At 53.5% G+C, this 18,240-nt stretch overlaps 1 protein-coding gene across 2 annotated transcripts in view; it reads right to left on the minus strand.

Moving 5' to 3' along the window:
* Positions 1-13,812, minus strand: part of ARID1A (AT-rich interaction domain 1A) — a 54,472-nt gene extending 40,660 nt beyond the window's left edge. The window contains exon 1 of one of the 2 annotated variants that reach the window (XM_040086036.2): positions 12,680-13,812. In XM_040086036.2, the coding sequence (XP_039941970.1) occupies positions 12,680-13,768 (1,089 nt within the window). In that variant the 5' untranslated portion in view covers positions 13,769-13,812. The remainder of the gene's footprint in view (positions 1-12,679) is intronic. The other variant, XM_040086037.2, reaches the window with a different exon arrangement.
* Between the last annotated feature and the right edge of the window lie 4,428 nt (positions 13,813-18,240).

Below are 18,240 nucleotides of genomic sequence, written 5' to 3' on the forward strand. Positions count from 1 at the left end.
CTGATTTAAATGTAGCCAAAATTAACAAAGGATTATGATTACTGTACAAGAGTTGATGACCAGTGAAAATTTCAGGCACTTCCCAGGCAGTCGGGGTCAGGTGATGCAGTTTGTTATTCACACTGTGCGACCCCTATACAATTTCTATATAATTTCCCCAATAATTTCAACTTACATTTAAAATACAATTTCCTTCTATCCAAAGAACTAGCTAACAAGCTATCTATCCCTCACTGTCAGGCTTCAATTCACTTTACAAGCACATTATTCAACCAACTCGCACCAGGATTCCCCAAGTGCCGCTGCTGACTCCACCCAAAAATCCAAGCAACACCAAGATGTAAAGAAAACGGCGCCTGAGCTCCATGGGAGATGATCCCAAGGAACATGTGATCCTTGTAATGAGGTGCTGCTCCTTTTAAGATGGAAAGAAACTTCCTTCCTGAATATTAAATCAGGCTTTAAGTTCAGCCAATCTCCTACTTCTGCTCTAATGAACTGGAGGCAAGTCAACAACAAAAAGACGCTGAAAAGTCTCATTACAGCGCTCCCGCTCCAGCCCGGGGCTTCCACGCTGCAAGGAGCAACTCAGCTCGTGTCATACCACAGCGATGGGCCCGGGCCAACAGCAAGCCATAAAAAAAGCAGGAGGAGGAAGGGCTAGGGTGGGAGAGCAGAACTACGCTCAGTGTCACCCCTGCTCAAGTGATCTCACTCCAAGGAGCACGAGAACAGCTGTTCCCCATCACCAGCAAGTCCCAAAATGTTTGCTCCAAACAGCGCTGAAAACCTGAAAGGGCTCCAGATGCCCGTAAATACATTCAGACACTGCAACCTGTGGCAGACTTCAGTCATCCAGCTAATTCCCTGTAACCCCTGTTTCCTTTAAAACAAGCCCTGCTGATCTCACGGACAGATGTCTTTTGCTACCGAACACGAGCGATGCTTTCCAAAACTGGAGGTCTGAAGGAAGAGCCAATGCAAGGGCTCAATGGAGTTTACTTTCTAGAATAAAGGTAGTTTTACCAATTCACTAAAAGCCTTTTCTGCACAGAAATCTCAGGGTGCTGGTGCACACTCTGGAGTTGATAAGACACCTCCAGCACAGCCTCCTGGGTCCCCTTCTAAGAACACTTTCCCGATAAATCTTCATCTGTAAAATGCAGCAGCACAGGTTTCTACCCACTTGTGTGTCTGAAAGCTCCATCTGTATTTGAATATCTCATCACTTTGCAAATTCATCTCATTTTACACAGAACAAACAGTGGCTGAACAGACTCAACTGGACAGGCAGACTCCCGTGACCCCTTCCCACGCCGGGCTGGCATTCCCGGGGAGCCTCCGGGATCAGCTCAGGGCTCTGAACAACCCCAGGTCTCCACAGCCCCACCTCTCCTGCCACACACAGCACCTCGAGGGAGGAGGACACAGCCACGCTGATCCTTGGAGAGCTGCAGCTCTCGGAGGTGCCTCATCCCAGAGCTCCATTTTATCCACAGCTTCCTCGGGAGCTGCGTGTCGGGGCCTGCAGCTGCTCCAAGCCATGGCTCAGCATTACCCAGCCTCTCCCCTGCTCCTGCAGAATGACTGAATTCATCCAAAAGCGTGTGTTTTGGAAGATAAGAATCATCCAAGAAGCCTGGGGATGACTCTGTGGAAGACTGGCAATCCCAGTTTATGCCAACACAACCGCCTGTGCTCCATCACACTCGCGCCTCCCAGCACCTGGATGGATGCTCACGGCCCTGGGACGGGGTGAGATGGGCCAGGCAGCTCAAACAGCCCCAGCCCAGCCAGGAGGGTGGGATCAGCACCACTGATAATCCCAGGAGTCCCTCAAACACACCTCGGGTACAGGAGCTGTCACCGCACACCAGCATCAGCCCCGCTCTCACCTCCTTAGGAAGCAACTCTGGAAATCCCAAACCCCCTCCCATCACTCCTGACCCGCTGAGTTTTGTATCCAACACAAAACAAGGTAGCAAAGCTTTGTTTTACTTATAGGAAACAGAAAAGTTACTTTGTTTCCCTCGTCATTACAGCGGCCGACAAATTCGGGCGCTATTTTTGCGGATTTTAGTGAGCCTTCTCTTATTTTAGCCTTAAAATTCAACCTTCAAGCCTCCACTTCAGCTCCACGGAACCAAAAATATTTCAAATTGCAGTAATGACAAGTTACCATCTGCATTTACTGAGGATGGGCTCGGTAACTTTACAGCAAAGCCACAACCAATCTCCAGTATTTACACCCGAAGGAGCTATTTGCATCCAGCAAAGCAGGGCTGTCGTGCCTGCCTGGGGAAGAGGAGGCTGGGGGAGATGGAAAGTCTACGTGGGCAAGAAACTTGGAGCTGCAGCCAAGGCAGCTCCAGACAGCAGGGAAGACGCTCCTGGAGCCTTCACCAAACCAAGGCTGCCGTCATGAGTGACACAAGGTCCTTGTTACTTAAAAATACTAACTTTTTTTTAAAAAAAAAAGCCCACCAGGCCTTGCTTAGAGTAATATTTGAAGCCTGGTTCTGTTGCCCCACGCTCGCTTCTGTCCTTGGGCTTTTATTTCATCTCCAATCCAGAAAAATCCAGATTTCTTTCCAGGCAGAAGGAACAACGTGGGGAGTTGCTTAGCGAGTTGAGAGGAGCGTGTGCTGGCAGCTGGGGAGAGGATACAAGAATTCCCAAGTGTGCCAATGCCATGGGGGCAGGAGGAACAGCCAACGCTGCAAAGTCTCCACCGGTTCCAGGAACAGGTATAACAAGAAACTGTAAGACAACTCATATGAGGAAAGGAGGATAAGACACGACGGTACCTTGACAGCAGTGACACCTCTGAACAGTTTATTGCCATTTACAGAGCGCTCAGGTACAAAGCTCTCCTTAATTCCTGTCCCTCATTCCGTGGGAGCAGCGCCGTGGCTTTGGCACAGTGCACTTCCAGCACACGCACAGTCATCACTACAGCCAGGAAATCCAGGCTCTCAGGCACATTACACCTGGCTTTCCCGGCTTCCCAGCACGACTCCGGGGTTCCCAACACCCCGGCTCAGTTACTCACCCAGGGACAGCAGATTTAGCACCTTGCTCTAAGGAGAAGGCAGGGAAGGGTTAAGGGCCACAGCACAGCTGAAAACCAAGGAGCACTCGATTGCTCTGGGATGTTTCATACAACACTAATCACTTCATCTGATTTTAATTCCTGACACCAAATCAGCATATAGCTTTTCAAAGGAAATCTTGTCCCAGATTGCAAGGTAATCAATCACAATTAATGTGGAAAGCAGCTTTTGCAATGCCATCACGGCCTGTGAACTGAGCAGGAAGGACAGGGAAGGGGCTCAGAAACGTCTTTCAAGTGCAGGCAGATAGGATAATTTGGGATAGGATTGGTCTGTCAGTGTCTCCTGCACAGCAGCCAGTCAGGCTTTTTGCTTCTCCTCCAGTGCATGACCTGAGAAAGAGGGGGTTTATGCCAACACTCTCCCTCCCCCTGCAAGTCCCTTCCCCACCAGTGTGCCCTGTTCCAGGGGAGCCACATTCTCCCCAAAGGCTGCTGGCAACCCCATTTCCATCAAGATGATTTTTCCTTAAACCAGAGAAAATTGTCAAGGGGATGGTCCCAGACCCTGTTTAGGGGCGACAGCGACAGGACAAAGAGCCGTGGTCAGAAAATAAAACACAAGTTCCACCTCAATATGAGAAGAACTTCTTTCATGAGGGTGGCAGAGCCCTGGAACAGCTGCCCAGGGAGGGCTGGAGTCTCCCTGTGTGGGGACATCCCAAACCCACCTGGACGTGTTCCTGTGCCACCTGCTCCCGGTGACCCAGCCTGGGCAGGGCTTGGACTGGGACATCTCCAGAGGTCCCTTCCAAGCTGTGATCCCCTGAAAACTGTTCTAGGTGTAACCCCATGCCCAGAGAGAAATTCTGATGCAGCAGCGAGAGCATTAACCTGGATTCTGAGCCACAGTTCAGAGCACCTCTCTGCCACCTGCAGGGTGCAGAGCCAGGGAAAGGCTCTAAAACATGGAAAACTCCTCATTCAAGCCTCGCTGGTCTGCCACAATAACCTGAAACACTCTGAGATACTTCTATACTTAAATGCCTCCTATCAAAACACTGTCCAATTATCCACATATAATTAAAAAAAAAAAAAAAAGTTCAACTTAGCCATATGCAGCAGCTGTCCCAAGTACTTCCCAGGGGATCCAAAGCACTGTAATCACCACAAGTGCCCCACAGAACAGTAAGTAAATGAGTTTGGGGGTTTTTATATTAAAATAATAATGCCCCCACCCACACAGTCCGAGGGCAGGACTGCAGAGACAACACGTGCAGCCAGGGCACATAAGAAAAAGCAGTTTCTGGAACACGTGATCACACTCAGTAAACTGGCCTTGAATGGGAAGTCTTTTCCTTTATTAGCCATGAAAACCCCAAAGTCAAGGATAATTTAAAGAGAAAAGAAAATCAAGTTTTAACTAATCCCAGCGTTTCCACTGTTTCACTGGATCTCCTGCACAGAGGTAAGGACTTTTGCTAAAAGCCTTTCACAAGGAGCAGGGCTGAGGGGAGACCACCTCTAGCCTGGCACTGGTTTAATTATTTACACAGAGTTAATGAGTACCAGACTCTCCTCCTAAACTCGCACAGGGTGCATAGTCCTACAGTCATTTGGACTTTAAATCCACCCTCGGACTGTTATGAAGTACAAAACTCCAAACAAGCCTCCAGGAAGGATCCCACAGAGAGCAGCGAGCCCAGGACCCTGGCAGAGTTCAGGTGGCAAAGCAGGACGGTCCAACCCCTCCAACACAATTCCCACAGTAACCTGGATGCAAAGGGAGACATTCTGCAACATAATCAGAGCTTTTCTCTCAAAGAAACGGGACAGACACATGTTTAAGGGCAGGTTACCGCGCACTTTTGTCTCTGCTCTCCACACCTGGAGAGACCAGGACAAGAGACACTCAATTGTCATGATTTGAGCTGGAATATTCTCCCTGATGTCCAACGGTGCGGGCAGCAAAGCACTGAGACACGGAGGCAGCTCTACCTGTGCTCAGGTGTGGCTGATCCTGCCCTGGAGCAGGACTGGGGGGCTTGGTGACCTTACTAACTCACCTCCAGACCTCTGCTCAACAGGGAAAACATCATCACCACACACACAACGCGGGAGAGGAACCAACAGCGAGATCCATCAGGCAGCACAGCCCGCGCTGCGCGTTCTCCTCACCAGAATGATCACACTCAGCGCTGAAACCCAAACCAGAATGACCATTTCCAGAGCAGCTCCCTCCCTCTCCTGTGCCTCGTGTCCATCCTGCTGGAGCCCCTGGCCTGGGCAGGGTGAGCAGGTACAGCCCCCTGCCCCGAGCAGAGCCATCCCCAGACCCCCAGCTGGAGCTGGAGCTGGGGCTGGGCCCAGGTTTTTAAACATTCCTGCTGGTGCTCACAGGCAGGGCGCCAGGACGTGCTGACACCAGAAGGGAAATGGTAATTTTCAGGGTTTCTCTTAGTCAAACCTGAATGAAATTTCACAAGTGAGTGGAGGGGAGGAAAGTACTTCTTGAACCCATTCATCCTCCCCAGGGGGAGAAGAGCCCTCCCAGCTTCAAGAATTTTTCCTTGAGAGGAGTCACAGAAGGTCTAAGGGTGGAAAGTCTTAAGTGGCAGAAAGTCAGGGCCACTTTTTTCCTCAGCCTCCTCCCAGCCATGTCCCAGTAATCTCCATCACATCCCACCAAAACAAAGTCACCTCTGATCCCCCTCTGGCTCCCCACATGGCCAAGCACCCACAAAACCAGGACAAGGAGCAGGCTCTGCTCCACCAGCTGCATCAGGGGTCCCAAAAACTACTGCCCACATCTAACCCCAAGCTTATTAGACCAGTTTAGGCTTAATGTTAATTATCCAGGAGAGAGAGGAAGTTACTCAAGTTAAAAAAATTTAAAAAATAAAGAGTTAATAGCAATTGAATTTGTCCTTGAAAGAGTTTCAACTACCAGAGCTGGCTTAAGGAAATAATGACATGCTGGTTATCACATGAAATGCCAATAACTGTAATGGAGCAGCAGTTTTTTTGGAGTTACTTAAACAAACCGATTTTTCACAGGATTTTCATAGGAATTAAGACACACAATCTATCTCCACTCTCTCATAAAGATATTTCTTTACCCTATTAACAGAATTAACTGATCCCCTTATTTGATCCTACATACTTTTGTCCCTTTTTTCTCCCAGTAAAAAATGAAAAGAACATGATTAGAAATTAAGACTCCAGCTCCATTTTACTCTTAACACCTAAAGCAAAAAGAAATATTTGCTAAGAAACTCTGAAGCAGCTTTTATTAAGTTTACCTGTCATTATGCATCATCCTTTACCTTTCACTACAGAGAACTCATGCCCACGGTGTGTAAATACTCACTGAGCTGTCACTTAGAACTCAGAAACACTCCAGAAGGACACGGTGGCAAACCTGGAGATGCTCTTCTTGATGTGCAAGAGCCCTGAGCAGTGCTCAAGCTGCAGGACTGAACTGCTGGGTTACAACACTGGGAGCTCAGGCAGGGAAGTGCCACGAGTGGGAACCACCCCCCTCACCCATGTGTTCATACATGATGAATCCATGTCTGATTAGGACATGGAAGTGGTAAAATACATACAGGAGCTGAGTCCTGGGAGAAGCAGCTCCTCCTGTTCCAGCCCAGGGTGCTGCTTTAAGCACAGGGCTCCATTAAAAGGGTCTCAGTGTATTCAGCTAATGTCAGGGAGGGAAGCTGGGGTCACACTCACAGAACAGCATGAGATGAAGAGGATTCATATTCCCCTCCCCACCCACCCCTGGTGCCTCAGCTCTTCCCAAAGTTCCCACAGCAGCAGCTCAGCTGCTGAGGAACAGCCACAGTGGGAATTCAGACCCCACGTTCCACCCCTGCTTAACAGGGAGAAACAAAAGGCTGCCTGAAACCCAGCTCCTGCAGAACTTCAACCCTAAAGAACCAAAAGCAGCATCTCCAGACAGCAGAGACGATGTTAAATTTGGGATTGGTGTTTTCCTGGACTCATCTCATGGGCACAGCGTGGTCCTCGTGAGCCCCTCAAAAGGACACGAGGTTTATCTCCAGGTGAGGACTGCCCTGCTTTCTCAGGGAAACCAAGAAGGCAGCAGCTCCTCTGGTGCCACCTGGGAGCTGGAGGGACCCAGACACAGCCCAAGCAGTTCTGTTCCAATGTGCCAAAACCCAGCTTTTTCCTTCCCATCCCACTTGTCACTCACTTCCAGCTGGAGATTTATGGCTCTGGCTAATAGACATCCAGTCCAGTTTTCCCTCTGCCCATGCATAAATTAAAGACTGAACTTTTTACAGTCAGCACACAACAGAAAAAAACTTTTGTAGGACTTCCTAAGAACATTTTTTTCCCTGCAGGAAGGTATCCCATCCTTTCTGTCCCACCAGAACGGAAGGGGAAACGTTTTCCACTCTTGCTGATGGTTTAAGGACCATCCCAGAGGGGAAAAAAGCAAGTGGCTAAATATTGACAACCTTATCTTTTCCATTCCCCCAACCACATTTGCTGCCTTCGGTTTCTGTTTTGCTGCTGCTGTTCCTTGAGAGTTTCCAGCATTCCTGGCAGGAATTGGGCAATGGCATTGCTGATGAGCTTCTCCCCAGAGCAATCCATCACACAGGAGTTGCAATTCAAAGAAATCACTCACTAGCCAGAGAATCTTAAATACACAGAGTAAGAACTGGAAAGGGCATTTTCTCCTCTAATGTTTTAATTACCAGAGCACAGATGCAGAGGGTAAAAGCTGGATTTCCAATTGGTGGCGTTCCTTTGAAAAGAGCAAGGGAGAAAAGCGGTGGAAAAGTTGTGTATGAGGTAACAGATAAAACCAACAGCTGCACTATCAAGCCTAATTTTAGACATTATTTTCTCTCTGAAGGAAAGCTGCTGGGATTTTTAGCACAGCCCTCATGGAACGTGTGATACGTCTGTAACACAGGAACCACTGACCAGAGTTCTCAAATGAGACAACAGAAAAAACCCAAAGCATTATGAATACACCAAGCTCATGAGAACAATCAGGCACAGCTTTGTAACAGAACATTTGACTGTCCCGCCTCCCCCCAGCCCAGTTTCTAATATTATTTAAGAACAGGGAAGCAGTTCTGCCTGCTTGATGAGGGAAAACAGGAAGTTTTCCTGTTTTCAGAAACAGGAAACAGAAGTTGTAACAGGTAAAAGGAATAAAACCGGGCAGTTTCAGGAAACCACTAAGCATTCTAGCCTCCCCCCAAAAGGCCTGAAAGTCAAACATAAAACATTTCAGAAACCAAATTTCTGTCTTGCAACCAACAACACCATTACAAGAGAGACACCACAGGGAGAAACCCTACCCCAGCCCAGATAATAAATAACCATTCACAGGGCAACTCAATTAAACTTCATAAAAAGCAGTAGGCAAGCCTAGCTAACCCCATTTCACCACAACACTCAAGTGGTTTGTCCTGGGTTTCCCAGTAAACTGGTGGTGATAAGGGCAGGGAGAAATAAAAGCTCCAGCTGAGAGTGAGGATTGAGTTTTACTGTCTTGTCTCCCACACACATCCTGCCTGGAAACACTGGACACCTCCAAGCTGGGCATCAGGGAGATGGTACTGCAGAAAATGAGAAATTTTAAGAGAATCAGACAACTCCTGGTTGACTTCAGGCTGTTTAAAAAAGATAAAACAGCAAAACCTCCAGTGTCCGCACCAGAATTAACAAGATTTTACCAACAAAATCAAGCTAGCACAATTTTCCTGCTTTTTCTAAAACAGCCAAGCCCTAAAATCGCTCATTCAGAGAAAAGGAGATGCACCACTCTCCTTTCTGTTGGAGAGCTCCAGTGCACAGCACACAACTCGAGGGCTCCTGACATTACAATGCAAAGCAAGGAAAAACCACGAGCCAAGAGGAGCCAGGTCCCAATTTCCCATTCCAAGACATCGCAGCTCACTGGCAGCACAGTGCCTTTTGGTGCCAATTTAGTTTTAAACCATATTTCCAACAACGTCTTTCATGCCTCACTCGCTACTAAAGTGGGAATCAAAGTCAACAAAAAATAGCTATTGTATGGCAACAGGCCCAAAAGCTTTTTTTTTTTTTTTTTTAATTAACATAAGATTTCTAAACTGCTTTCACTGAACTTATAACAGAGGCCTTGAGATGTGGGGAGGTTATCCAAGGTGTCAATGTTTAATGTGATCCAAGGAGTTCTCCCATTACAGGAGACACTTTGTAGCCAAAGCCTGAGAAATGCCCATCTATTAACGGTAGGGAAGTCCTTTCTCTCAAGTAATTCCCTTCAAATCCCAAGACCCTGGGAAAACTGGCATATTACTAAGAGCTGCTACATGCTCTGAGGGGGAGCAGGTGGAAACAAATCCACGGGAGAGCCGGAAAAACTGAAAACCAGTACCCATGGCCTGGCTTCTTACAAGTCATTCCCACAGCAAACCAAAGATTTCTCATCCCACACACCACAAATCAGCCATCCTGATCTCCTGATCCTCTTCTCTGTTCCCCAGCTAGAAAGATCATCTGGAAAAAAAAACACCAAGTCCCCAAAACCGCGGAGCACCCTCGCGTTCCCTGGGCTCCCACTCAGCACCTCCTCCCTGGCTGCGGGTGAAGTGTCCCTCAAGGTTACACACAGGATCCACCCCTGCGTAACTCTGGCGTGACCACACACCCCTCTCACTGAAGGGAACATTCCACCCAAACAACTTTCACACCAGAAATTACTGGGCCTTTCTCGATGAGCAAAGTGACGAAACCCTCGCGACGGCATCACGCAGAATTCCTCAAGAGTACCTAAAGAGGGATGAGAGGCACCACCCTGCTTCTCCTCCCCAAACTCAGCTCCGTGACCCCCAGGAGTCCCAAATGTGCTCTTCCCACATCCTCTTCCCCAGCCTGCCCCAGGAGATGCTCCCTGGAGGTTTCTGGCAGCTCACTCGCCCTCTGCTCTGCCCTCCCCGAGTTTCTCAGGAGTTGGATAGGAAGCACCCGCTCTGCTCATCGCTGTGCGAGACAAAGGAAGACACAAAGCTTTAAATTCTCCTAATCCAGGGAATTTAGGAGTACACAGCACAGGATGCTGTAATTCAGGGCTGGAGTATTATTAATCAACCTTTTCTTGTAGGCAGCACAGATGACACGTGGAAGCTTTTCTCATTAGATATGCCTGCTCTTTTCTTTTTCCGGCAGAAAAAACGGAATTGCCAGTTGAAGTCCAATAATCCTTAGCACAAAAAAGGCTGGGAGGGCAAAGTAATTTGGTTTTTGAGATGAGGGGGTTGCTGGTTTACCTTTTACATTCACTGTTTGTCCTTCCTCAAGTCCAAGTAATTCTCAGGACAACTGTTCATTAATAATTCCAGTTTATGGGACTACTTACTCAGGTACTCCTAACTCACTGTGTCAGCAGCTCATGGAATTAAATGAAATTCATTTGCTAAGACAAAACAAGCTCCTCTTACAAACTTGTACCAGAACACTGACAGAAGTGAACTGCAGAGAAATACCGGAAAAGTTCAACCTGACTTCATACTTTAGTACGTATTTTATCTAAATTGAGATTTCTCAGGATTTACAAAGTAAGCACTTTGTTCTTGCATCCATGGAACACATGACCATATTCCCGAGCAGCTGAAACCTTCCCTGAGGATGCTCCAACACTCACTACCAGTCACCAGTGGACGTTTGATAGCCCCAGCAGGGCAGATGCGCTCTCTGGGAGAGCAGAATTCCAACCTGAAAGAAAAGCCAATCCCATCACTCAAGGAGCTGCAGCAGAGGGTGCCTTTGGTAACCCAGGAACAAATAAGCAGTTTTCAGATCAGAGCAGAAGTCCTGAGCAAGAAGGGAAGCTCTGGAGGCTGCAGGTCACCCTACAATGGTATCAAGTGTCTCCGATCCTGGCCTGAAGTCGGAGCAAAGCACACAGAATGAAAAGGGAAGTTTAGTCCTGCACGAGGCCACCACAGGCCTTGGAGGTGCAAGTCTGAGCACAAAAAGGAACCTGGCTTTAATCAAGGCTTTCAAATAAAGATACCAGCACCTCTTTTCCCCATATCTAAAATGTCTGATGCTGTACTGCCTTCTCCTTTGCACGTTTCCCGGCCATTCCTATTCCAGCTAAGAGGGAATTCTACACATACAACAATAAAGATAATCCTCAGGCTTGCTTTTCCTAGTTCCACTGCTCAGAAGAGTTGTGACACTGCTGAACCTGACCACAACCAGCACCTGAAGTCTCTAGGAAGTGCCTGTATTTGTGGGGAGGAAGGAGACACATCAGTTCTCACTCAAAATAGGTCAAAATGTGCCCTGAGACACAGAGGTAGAGACTCCTATCCTGAACCACAGTTCTGTCGAATGTAAATTGATAGTTCTCGGTAAGTGAATTTCAGCATTTCGGCCACATGTTTGGTTCTGACTGTTTGGCTGTTTAGGGATATTTTTTCCGTCTTTAGGCTGTAACACACCCCAGAACCCCCAACATGCTCCCATCTAATAAAGGACCCAAACAGCCCCAGTTTTGAAAAGGGCCAAAACCAGGCAGGAACAAACGCATCCTCACACCCATCAAAGAAATCATTTATACCAAGGGGAAAGTCACATAACCAAAATAAACAGCAAGCCCATTGTGCGGAACAGCCCTGCCACCGTTCCGACAACACAGACTCTATTCCAGGCTGAATCCAACATCACAAGGAAAATAAACCCAAGGTACAAACAACGTGCCCCGGCCTCCCGTTCCGTCCGGGGCACGGGGCAGAGGGATGCGGGGCTCAAGGTCACGCCGGGGGATGCGGAGAGGGGCTCGGGGCTGCCCCGTCCCGGGGCTGGCGGAGGAGGCGAGTGTGGAAGTTTATGAGCTCATCAGGATGGTTGTACCATTACATCAGAGGCAATTATAAATGGCCAAGAGCAGGGGATGGGGAGCCAATCAGATCACAGATGGGATGTCAACCTAAGACCAACTGTCTCCTGGCTTTGACAGAAGGATTTTACCTCCATAATTCAAATCCCAAACCCAAGCGATCCGCACTCGCTGCTCCCATCGCCCAGCTCCCCGCCAGCTCTCCCGCCCCGGCCCGCGGCCCCTCCGCCCGCCCCGCGGGCCCCGCGGCCCCGCCGGCCCCTGGCGGCCCTGCCCGGCCCGCCGGACCCCACCGCGGCCCGCGGAACCCCCCCGGGGCTCTGCCGGGGGTCGCGGGGCCGCGGGAAGGCGGCGGCGCTGCCGGGGCCACGCGTTTGTCCCGGGCGCGCCCTTCGCCGCCCCGGCCCCCCGCGCCCGGCCCCGCCGGGCCCTCGCCGCCCGCCCCGACCCGCGGGCCCCCGGCAGAGCCCCCCGGGGCGGCGGGGAGCCCGGCGGCGATAGCCCGGGAGCCCCGCACAAAGGCCGGGGAGGAGGAGGAAGGGAAGGCGGCGAGGCAGCCATTTTAGAGCGAGCGAGCAGCACAGACAATGGCAGCGGCCCGGCAGCGCCGGCCCGGCGGGGGGAACCCGCGGGAGAGCCGCCGCCGCCACCCCGAGCCCCCCGAGCCCCGCGCCCCCCGCCCGGCCCCGTGCCCGGACCCCCCCCCCCCCCCCACCCCGGCCCGCCCCGCGCGGCCCGGCCGGTACCTGCTGGCTCCTGCCGAGGCTCTGTCCCCCGCCGCCGCTGCTCCCGGGGCTCATGGGCGCGTGGTGGCTCCTCGGCGGGGCCCCGCCGGCCGCTGCCCAGCCCTGGCCGCTGCCCCCGCCGTACTGCGAGACCATATCGGCGGCGCCCTTGGCGGCGGCCGCCCCGTCCTGCGGCCCGGCGCTATAGTCGCCCCCGGGGTACCCCTGGTAGGCGCGGGCGGAGCTGGGGGAGGTGAGGAGCTGGTTGAGGGTGGGGGTGGCCGTGGGCTGCGGGGTGGTGCCCCCTCCTCCCGCGCCGCCGGCGGCCGAGGGACCCATGACCCCGAAGCGCTGCTGCTGCTGCTGGAAGGCGGCGGCGGCGGCGGCCGCGGGGGACTTGGCGGCCGGCGGCGCGGAGCCCCGGGGGGAGCTCAGGGCGTAGGCCTGGTGGGGAGGCGGGTAGGAGCCGGCGCTGCGCCCGGCCGCGTAGTAGGAGTTGTACTGGTGGTTGGGGAAGCCGTGCTCGGCCCCGGCGCCGTGCGAGTTCTGCGGAGGGGGCGGCCCCGCGGGGGCTCCCGCCGGCCCCGGGTAGTTCTGCTCCAGGCCCCCGCTCTGCAGCGCTGCCATGCCAGGGCTTTGTTGTCCGCCATGTTGGTGGAAGGCAGCGGCGGCGCCCCGGCCGTAGGGCTGCCCGAAGCCGTAGGCTGGCGGGGGCAAGGCGGCCGGGTGGGAAGGGGGCGGCTGCTGCTGCTGCTGCGGCGGCGGCTGCGGCGCCCCCACCCCGTCGCTGCCGCCGCCGCCACCGGGCGGCTCCGGGAGGTTATTGTTCAGGGTGGCGGCGGCGGCGGGCCTGGGGCCCGGGTTCCCGTTCGAGCTCTTCAGGTCGGACTCGGCCCCTGCGCCCCCTCCGTTGCTCTCGGCCCCGTCCTGCAGCTCCTTCCCCGACGGGCCCTCGCTCTCCGCCTGCTTCTCGCCGCGCTCCGCCGCCGCCGCCTCACCCCCCGCCTCCTCCGGGGGACAATCCCGCTGCTGCGCCTCCGCTTTCTTCAGCTCGGATGGAGCCGGGGCGCCCAGGCTGCTGGCGGCGGCGGGGGCGACCTGAGCAGCCATGATCCCCCCCCTCCCCACCCGGCCACCCCCCCGGACCGGTCCCCCCGAGCTGCTCCCTGCCTGGCCGGCCGGCGTGAGGCCTCGCTGCTCTGCTCTCCCCGCTCAGGCGGCGGCGGGCGGCTCTTCAGGGCAGCGGGGGCTCATTCCCCCCCGGCCTGCTCGGCGAGGCGGGGAGGGCTCCGCTGGGCTGGGCTTCCCGGGGCCTGGCCCCGCTGTACCTCCTCGGTTGCAGCCGGCGGAGAAAGGGGAGGAGGAGGGAGTGGGGGGGAAGGAGGAGGAAAGGGGGGGTGGGGGGGGACCCGGGACGGGGCTCCCGGTGCGGGAGAGGCGGGAGGGAGGGAGGGGGGACACGGCGGGCGGGCGGGCGCCGTCCCCGGTGCGGGGCCGAGCGGCGGCGGGGCCGGGCTGGGCGAGCTCCGACTCTGCTCGGCCGAGCGGGCTCAGTCCGACACGAGGCTCAGCGCTGCCATTTTACCCAGCGCCGCGGCCGCCTGCCAAACCCGGAGCGGAGCGCAGCCCGGCCCGGAGCGGAGCCTCCCCCCCGTCACAAAGGAGGAGCGGGCCGGCCCCGGCCGCCGCCGGCGCGGAGCTGCCGCCCGCAAAACCCGCGGCGGATCGGCGGAGCCGGGGGCCGGGGGGCAGCGCTTCCCCCGCCGCGGCCGGAGCCGCCCGGAGCGATCCCCGGGGGCGGCGGGCGATGTCCCGCGGCCGGAGCCCTCCGGGGCCGTGCTGGCCGCTCGGCGGCCGCCGGCCCTGGGGTTTCTGCCCGTGGGTTACCGAAGCGCCTCTTCTTTGTCCCTAGAAATTCCATTTAGAATTAAGCCCTCTGCGAGCTGTTAGCGGTTGTCATTTCCTCTCCGCTTGGCCGTGTCCCTCTGGAAAAGGCGTTGGCGGCGCGCCAGGGCTGTGACTGCACGCGCGGACAATCCAAGAAAGTCCGGCTCCCCTGCCTCTCCTGCCAAGGCGAGGGCAGTGGGCACGGAACCAGGAATTCCCAGATCCAAAACCACCTGAGCGCATCTAGACACAACACGTTGGGCAATGGGACAGGATGTGCTGGCAATCAGAGCCCAATGCCGTGCCGGAGCTCCCCAGCTGTCGAGAGGTGAACTGGGAACTGGGCCATGCTCTTCTGCAACCCTTTCAGACCCAGATTCCCACCTCCTCCATCCCCGAGGCCTTGGCAGAGCGGTACGAGGGAGGAGAGCAATGTACCTGCAGCTCCGTCGTGGACGTAGCCTGGCCTGTGCCAGTGGGGTCTGAACCTGCTTTTTAACTTCAGGTGGTGCAGGGCTGCAGCGGGGCATGGAGGGGACAAAAAGATGAGTTATTTGGGTAATAAACACCAAGTTCATAGAAATCAGGACATGGATGTCTGGTAAAAATGGCAGGTATGGCATGGGTTAGGCCTAGGCCCTGTGTATTGGTGTTCCTCTGGAATATGGCAATACTTGCAAAAGTCAAGTTGAAGTAAATACAACTTCAAGATGAGAGAGAGAAAGCATCAGAAAACAGTGGGTGGGGAGCCGAAAGAGGCTCTGAGGTCTGAGGCTGCCATTTTAGAAGATCACCACAGCACAGATAATGTGGCAGAAGTGACCCCTGTGCAGTGACAACAAACAGGACTCGGTCCCAGCCCAGCACCCAGCGGGACACACCAGAAGGAATCCCACTGGAGCTGAGCAAACGCGAGTCCAGCGCAGGAGGCAAAGCCTCAGGCAGCAGGACTGGGTCCCTGCCAGCACCCTGTGCGTGCTGGGGATCAAGTGAAGGTGTCAGTGTCTACTGACAGCAACTCAGCCCTCATACCCATTATAGAACTTATAATATGAAATATTTATCATCTAGAGTGCAGGTGGTGGAACAAAGGGGTTATTCCAAAGCTGGAAAGTGGGAGGGGAGGTGGGATATGGTGATAAATAGGAAAATTCTAAATGTTTTCTAGAACAACGAACTGCCCCTCAGGCTCCAAACAAAGCACCTTTGCCATTCCTCCGCCTGCACAGTTGACTGTGCAACACGGAGCAGATCCCATCCAGCAAATTGGCCGGTCAGCCTTTCTCCTCGGCTGTAAACAAACTACTAGGAAAAAAAAAAGGGTAATAAATGATGATATTGGTATTGTGATAGTACTCAAGGCCTTCACAAGGGTTGGAGGCCCAGTACAATGCTGAAATCTCACATGGGAATCCCTGTGGCTTTAATGAGATGTGTGTGGACCACGGAGAAGAAAAAACACCAAGATATTCTTCTTCAGAAGAGTTTGGAAACTGCGGAATGTGCTAGAATGAAAATTGATTTATGTTCTCTCATCAGAGGAGTTATTTGATTAAATCCTGGGTTTTGGAAAGACAGAAGAGGGGGAAATCTCCTCCAATATCAGGCTGGACTCTCAAAAGTGAATCCCAGTGTTCTATTGGTGTCCGTGGTGCCCCACAGCACCAAAACACTGTTCCTTGGGTGTTTCATTTGCACTAAACTTTAAAAAGCACGAACTGGAGAGAATAACGCCATTTAATCCCAGAACCATCTCGAGCATCCACCTCCCCAGCCCAAAAGATAAGTCTACTCCGGGGAGCAAAGCCCCACCATCTCACCGAGCATCACCAAAAGTTTAACCACTTCACTTCAGGAGCCTGGGAAGCAGCTCGGGTAGATCCAGGCAAAGATCCCAAGCTCACACCTCCCTACCTGTGTCCGTCTCTTGGAACCCCCTCCAAGGAGCACTGTGTCAGACTATGAAACCCGGTGTTGATAGTAATGTGAAAAGCAGCCTGGATTCCCCAGCCACCCACGCAATGAGGAGACACTCACTTTACCAAATGTTTGTGAAAGCTGCAGCAGATTTTGGAATACGCCTCATCAATGAGGCCCTGGCACTTTACTCGATACTGAGGCATTCAGTGAGTTCCCAGCCATGAGGACTGGGAAGCAGATGACAGCACAGTTCTTAACAACATTGCCACCTAAGAGCTGAAAATCCTCCCGCCAGTCCCGCTGTCCCGGGATGTCGCGACCATCCATCTGGACCAGCAGCGACTTTTCCCTGCGGCGCATCCTCACTTTTCCCAGCCGGAGCAATCCCCGCTCGGCAGCAGCTGCCGTGCTCCTTTCCCCATGTCCCCAAGTGCCGAGCACGCTTCCCTCAGCCCGGCCCGGCTCCTTGCTCTCAGATAGGCTGGGAAACCAGCGCTCACATGGCACTGCAGGCCACCGCCACCGCGCTGGCTCCTCCTGACTGGAAGTCTCCTTCATGAAGGTGGCCGTGCCATTTAACCCAGCACTAAGGCAGTTTAGGAAACCTGGTCTAGATTAGAGTACTAGAAACAGGAGTAGTGTCTCCCCCCTCGACGAAAGAAAAAAAAAATCGGGCTCTGCCAACTGTGTGATGGCAAATATGGACTGAATCGTTGACATGGAAACCGGACTAAAGTCAGCGCTGCCTCGGCTCAGCTCGCACACACAAGTTATCATTATCCAGCCTTTCCCTGGCTACAAACACGGACTGGATCCGGCTGCCGGAGCCGGCTGCAGCTCCCGTGATAAAGTGAACGAGCGCAGCACGAAGGGAGCTGGGCAGCAATGGATGGAGCTGTGTGGGGAAGGATGCTCTTCCACTGCACCGAGAGGCACGGCGTGCGGGGATGTGCACGCTGGACCCGAGAACAAGAGACCCATCTATTATAATCCATGGGGCGCCCTGCAAAAGATGGAATAGAGCCGGGAGGGTTATTGGCTGTATATAGCTTCTCTTATAAGGTTTTTGCTAAAGAAAATCACATTTCCTGTCGATGTTTATATTTGCCCAGCCTATTCCTTGCAGTGTTTTAGCTGCTGTTGTATCTGGGTTAAGCACTCTCCTTGTGGCTCCATCACCACTACGACTGATATTATTTGAATCATTTGTTTGCTGGGCATCATGTGAGACAACACTCACTTACCCACTTCAACATAATGCTGAAATATTGTATAATCTCGCTTTCTGGGGAGACACAATGGCTCTGCGCTGTGAGTGCCATTGTGACTGTCCCTTCGCTGAATGCAGCAGCTCACAGGCAGGCGTGGATTTTCCAGGGGTTTTGCTGCTTCCCACGCCAGGTTCCCCCGGGCAGGGAGCGAGCCCCGGCTCGGCCGCCCCGCGAGAGCCCGCTGGTGACATCTGACAGCGAGCTGCGAAACTTTGGATGCATTTTAAGGCAGGAAAGTGGACTCGGCCTGACTCGAGGAAATGCATTATTTTAGCAGCACTGGCGAGGAGGAGGAAAAAGCGAAGCGGAGTTTGCGGAGGGGAAGGGACGAGGGAGCGCAGCCCCCGCGCATCCTGCGCGACCCCCGCGGGCCGGGGGCAGCCGGGGCTGGTGCCACGCGTGTCCCACGCCCCGGGCCCGCACCCCGATCACCCCGGGGCGGGGGGAAAGAGGGGCAGCGCGAGTTTTGGGGGCACATGTGTGCGGATTCGGGTCTGAGCGAGG

The sequence above is a fragment of the Hirundo rustica genome, chromosome 25 (assembly GCF_015227805.2).
Source record: "Hirundo rustica isolate bHirRus1 chromosome 25, bHirRus1.pri.v3, whole genome shotgun sequence".
NCBI lineage: Eukaryota > Metazoa > Chordata > Aves > Passeriformes > Hirundinidae > Hirundo > Hirundo rustica.